Source organism: Ipomoea triloba, chromosome 10 (assembly GCF_003576645.1).
Source record: "Ipomoea triloba cultivar NCNSP0323 chromosome 10, ASM357664v1".
Classification (NCBI taxonomy): Eukaryota; Viridiplantae; Streptophyta; class Magnoliopsida; order Solanales; family Convolvulaceae; genus Ipomoea; species Ipomoea triloba.
Window position 1 is genome coordinate 129,706 of NC_044925.1, and position 5,747 is coordinate 135,452.

The 5,747-nt window shown below is 34.4% G+C and overlaps 1 protein-coding gene across 1 annotated transcript; it reads right to left on the bottom strand.

Annotated features, from left to right (window-relative positions):
- Positions 1–347: 347 nt before the first annotated feature.
- Positions 348–5,456, bottom strand: LOC116032093 (binding partner of ACD11 1-like). Its single transcript, XM_031274496.1, has 5 exons — positions 5,260–5,456; positions 3,432–3,535; positions 3,257–3,332; positions 1,283–1,366; positions 348–1,170 (listed from the first exon to the last, which is right to left on the bottom strand). The coding sequence occupies exons 1-5, from the start codon at positions 5,263–5,265 to the stop codon at positions 595–597; spliced, it is 846 nt and encodes a 281-aa protein (XP_031130356.1). The 5' UTR covers positions 5,266–5,456; the 3' UTR covers positions 348–594.
- Positions 5,457–5,747: the final 291 nt, after the last annotated feature.

The window sequence follows — 5,747 nt, forward strand, 5'->3', positions numbered from 1 at the left end:
CCAAGGATGGCATCTGGCCTAAAGTAAATGTATAATCTCGCTCAGCGACATTTAAGGTCGGGAAGACCATTGGACCAGATCGGGTGAGGTCGGTTCGATCTCAGGGCGGTCCAAGGGTCAAATATTGATCATCATATATGTACGGCTTTGGGGAAATAATCCTCATCGGATACATTAAAAATGAACATTCATCTACAGTCCACATTATAATATGAATTATAATCCACGCATTATAATTTGCCCTTTTTTGTGGGTGGAATTAAGGCCCAAAAGCACAAATAGAACAACTATTCTCTCCACTCTTCACCCTAAAAACCTTTCTATGCACATGCCTCATAAGTCATAACTAACTAAAAATTCCAAATGTTTACACATTTCAACACTTTTTTAATGAAGTCAAAATTTGAGCAACCATGACAAGAAAAAACAAAAAGAGTTGATTGCTAGTTTCATACTGAGATGAATACAATCCTGTAAACACAACCATCTTCAGAAAACAAATACTTCTTTAATGTACCAACTCATTTCAATATAGTGAATTTGCACTCTGAACAACAACAACAAACTATAAAAGACAGAAGCAGAGAAATAGAGTCAAAGGATCAAACCCTGCTGTGGTGCTGAAGGTTTGGATGGTTGATGGTCACTTAACTCAGATGCTTTAGTAGGAGATTCGGATAAGTGAACTTGCGCAAAATCACTCACCATCTTTTGACGGTTCTCATCCTCTGCTTTTCCCACTTTCTCTTTTGTCTTCTGCCCAACCTCACCAGCAGCTTTAGCTACCTTACTAAAAGCACCTGTCACCCATGTTGTGCCTGTGAGCACATACCGGTTCTTCATAATGGCTGATCCAGCATTACTCACTGTTTGCTCAGCAACTCCAAATGCTGATTTTGCTTTGTCAGAAACATGGAGTTTCTGATCCACTTCCTTGACTTTGTTGTTCACAATCGAAGTACCGGCGCTAAACTTCTCGCTTAGACCAATTTTTTTGTCAAAAGAGGCAACTTTAGCACTCGCTGTGGATGTCAGCTGGTGCTTCTCATCAAAAGACTTGGCTTTGCCTATAGCATCTTTACCTAGGACAAAGCCCTTTGCAAGCATGCTGGTAACCACATCCTCAGCTTTCCGGAGAGCAGATTCTGGTGCAGTTGTCTTTCCAGCTGACTACAAATCCAACAAAAATAAATAAATAAATAAATAAAAATGTAGTAGCTGTCAAGTAAGAAAAGCTTTTTCCAAATGCCCAGATGAGAGTACAATAAAGTAATTCCTTTACCTCAGGTGTCGTGAAGGCAGAAGGAGGAAGTCGGTAATCTGGGTCATACGTCACAGTGACTGACATATCTACAATTGTTGCCCCCTAAATATATTCAAAGAGACTAGTCAGCACCCTTCTATCATCATATACACATTAACATCTAGTGCATGCCACATGAAGCAAAAGCCAAGTTGTGGAAGCTTGGAGCAGTGTTTCAACCTTTTGAAAGTACTGTGCACACATACAATACATTAAAACAACAAAGAACTGTTTTGTGTAGTAAAACATTGTGCTGTTCAAAACAAGCCAGGCAAAATAAAGGAAAAGTAAAGATCCCAGAAGGAGACTGCCCTCTGCTTCCAATGTTGCCCTGAACCCACACTATGTTGTGCTGAAATTTTAAATTTTATTTACCATCCTTGTATGATGTCAAACACATAAATTCAGACATTCACTTATCTGTTTGAACAATATAAGGATAACTCTGAAAATATGAATCCGATTTAAGGATCCATGTAAATGTAAAGATCAAATTCTTTTTTCTTTTTTTCTTTTTCAAAAAAATAAATATAACTTTTTTAAATAATTAGTTTGGTACAAAAATATTTGTTGTTAATTAAAGAAAAGGTAAAATTTGCATGGATAATTTGAATACATGATCAAATTTTCCATTAACATTATTGAAAGAAAAAAGCCACCCTCAGTTAAGACTTCATAATACTAGAAACTCCTGAGCATCTCATGCCTAACAAAATCCTACCACAAGTGAAGGAGTAAAGGGCTGTTGAGTTTGCTTACCTATTTAACCATCAGATGACTCATTTCTAAGCAGTAATAGACAAGAATTTTTGCCAGAAAATCTTTTTAGGAGTAATGTTTAATACTCTCCCAGGACTGAAACTCCATGGATTACACAATTCAGTGCTTTGTGCAAGAAAGTTGAGACAATGTTCTGAGGAGAAATTCTTGTGGGTCTAACTCCACCAATAAGTGCAAGTTATTAAAGCACTACGACCAGCCAATAATTTCTCACGTTGAAAGATTAGAAAGAAACACAAAATGAACTCTGTCCATAGTACACTGATGAACTGTTTCAATAGGACGAGCATAAGATTGGTAAACAGCATTTCAGTTTCAGAACTGAATAAGCTTATAATGCTTGAAGCATTCAAATGAAAGATTACAAATGGCAATGATTTTCAGAAACTAGGACAATGCTTTTTTGGCAATTGAGGTGTAATATATATATATATATATATAAATGGGTTCCTGTGCGGTTGGCCTTCTCCAATGCGGTTGTGCGGTTGCTTAGGTGCATGGTTTTCCTAAGGTGCGTGATTTGTGTGCTTAAGGTGCGTGGTTTTCCTTCTTTAGGTGCACTGTTTTCCTTCTAAAGGTGCGTCAGTGTTGAAACTTAAGGTGCGCCATTATAAAACTTTAGGTGCATGGTTTGTGTTCTTAAAGTGCTTTGTTTGTGTGCTTAAGGTGCGTAGTTTGTGTACTGAAGGTGCACCATTTAAAAACTTCAGGTGTGTGGTTTGTGTTCTTAGCTTAAGGTGCGTAATTTGTGTACTTAAGGTGCGCCATTTTAAGGTGCGTAACCGCACAACCGCACGGGAAGCTATACCCGCACTTGAACCCTTCCCTATATATATATATATATACACACACACACACACATATACTAAAAAAGACAAAAACAAAAAAAAAACAAAACAAAAGAAAAAAATAAAAAAGGCACAGATGATAAATTGGAATCATTAGAGGCTATAAAATTCCTAAATCACCAATCACAACAATTTTAGATTTTGTTACTCATAGTACATAGACGCAAGTAAATAATAATAACAAAAAAACAATATTCATGTCTCTTCAAGCTTTAGTCTTGATTGAAATGTTCATTGTCCATTTATAGAAGTTAAGTCAGGCAATCAATTGGAAGCCACAATAGACAATGCTGAAATTGGAATAGTAAAAGAAAAAGACATTAACTGAAAGAAGAACAGCTGTTTCTGCCCCCTGTGAATCCTTAAAGGTAACATATGCAACTTGAGATTGTTCAGTATCACTACCAGAATAAGACAAACGGTGTTAATACGCATGAGAGCACATTGTTGTTAATGAGAATTTAGATTTGAGCATATAGTAAAACCATTCTAGGACTAACCTCCGCATTTCAACATATTCAATATCACCAGAGAAAGAAAAGAACTCCTTGATGTCTCGCTCACAAGCCCGAAGCGAGATATTACTAACCTTAACAGTTCTTATCTGCACAGGAAAAGCAAGTAACCATTTCAGAGAGTGATACCAGGTTATGTTCTGTATTTAAAATCAGGCACCATATCCAAAAATATTCCAAAATGTCTAACATTTATGAAAAACAAATGTATGCTATTCTAATCAGATGCGCATATTTTACACTTCAAAATAAATTCTACCACAAAGTTAACTATCATCATGACAATATTTTACAAAAAGAGGAGGCATCACAAATTCACAATGGTTAGTAGAGGTTTTTTTTTTTTGGCCAATTAGACACCATTGTATCTTTTCCAACTAAAATACAAAGTGATACCAAGAATACATAATATTTACATTGCATTAATATCGTCATTGTTAAGAGTCCCACATTGATAAAATAAGAGATAACATATGGGTTTATACTTTATAAGACCATGAGTTAGACTAGTTAATTAGTTGGATTCAATCTTTTAGTGTGATTTGGCCCATGTGAATTACAGCCCAATTGAGTGACACTAGCCCAATCTTATTCTATTTCCAAATATTGACCCTAGCCCAATCTTATTCTATTTCCAGATATTGATCTTCATGATAAATTGTGAGGGAATTATCTTAATGTGGTTTAGGTCCTGCATCTCTTATGGGATTAGCAGATTCATTTGCCTTCTACTTATTACTTCTATAATAATCTCAGTGCAATCTACTCTTCTACTTATTACTTCTATAATAATCTCAGTGCAATCTACTAGATTAATGCAAAATCCTATTTATCATAGATGAACAAAACACTTCTACTTATTACTTCTATAATAATCTAGATGAACAAAACACTTCTACTTATTACTTCTATAATAATCTCAGTGCAATCTACTCTTCTACTTATTACTTCTATAATAATCTCAGTGCAATCTACTAGATTAATGCAAAATCCTATTTATCATAGATGAACAAAACACTTCTACTTATTACTTCTATAATAATCTAGATGAACAAAACACTTCTACTTATTACTTCTATAATAATCTCAGTGCAATCTACTCTTCTACTTATTACTTCTATAATAATCTCAGTGCAATCTACTAGATTAATGCAAAATCCTATTTATCATAGATGAACAAAACACTTCTACTTATTACTTCTATAATAATCTAGATGAACAAAACACTTCTACTTATTACTTCTATAATAATCTCAGTGCAATCTACTAGATTAATGCAAAATCCTATTTATCATAGATGAACAAAACATTGGGAGGAGGATTTCCAATTTGTTCGCAAACTAGTACTGGTCTTCACATTCATTACATTCAGACTAGCTAATTGTTAGATTGCATATGTTTAACCACAACCAGAGACTGCAAAGGCTTGTTAAGATACAACTTGTGACTTGGTGTAAACTCTTAGGGTGTATTATATATCCTTGCACCAGTCTGATTTTTGAAACTATTTAAATATATACGAGTACCGCTATAGTATCCTCGTTGATTTTCTATTAACAAGTTCACAGAAGAACATTCCAAATCAATACCAAAGAGATCAAATGATAATTAGGAACAAGCTAATCAAAATCTCAATAAATTAAGAAATGCACATATGCAACGAACCCAGCAGAAATCTGTATGTTCTCATAAGAAGAACCAGAATGAGAAATTAGAACACTAATCGCAGTAACTTAAAAAACGAACAGAAGGTAAAGAGATGAATATAACTGCTTGTACAGAGCAGATGAGCAGAGCGGAGAAATATACTGACCGACATTTCAGATTTTCACAGATGGATCGGAATTTGGAGCAATAATCTACTGGAGCAGAAATGAATTTCTCTTGTCTTGGCAAGGAAATAGAAGCCGGCGAGAAGCGAGGTAAGCAACCGCGTTGACGGAGCGCCGGCCAAGATGGACCTCAACCAGTGACTTTCTATTGAAAATGATAATGCGTAGAATTTTGCGTTAGATGTCCAAAAAAAAAACACAATCCTGTTTAAATATAAGAAAGAAAAAAATAGTTAGACCATTTTACCAACGGAAATTGTTTTATAATTTTTTAATTTTCACTCCCTTTTACTAAAATTTATTTTTTTAGATTAATGCTATAAAATTAACACAAACTTAATTTTGAGTGATTTTTAGATCTTATATTTAAAATATTTTAAAATATATTTAGTTTAAATATAATAAATATAATTTTTACTTTTAAGCTCAATCATCATATGTGATGGTGAATATCCCTCATGTATACGTC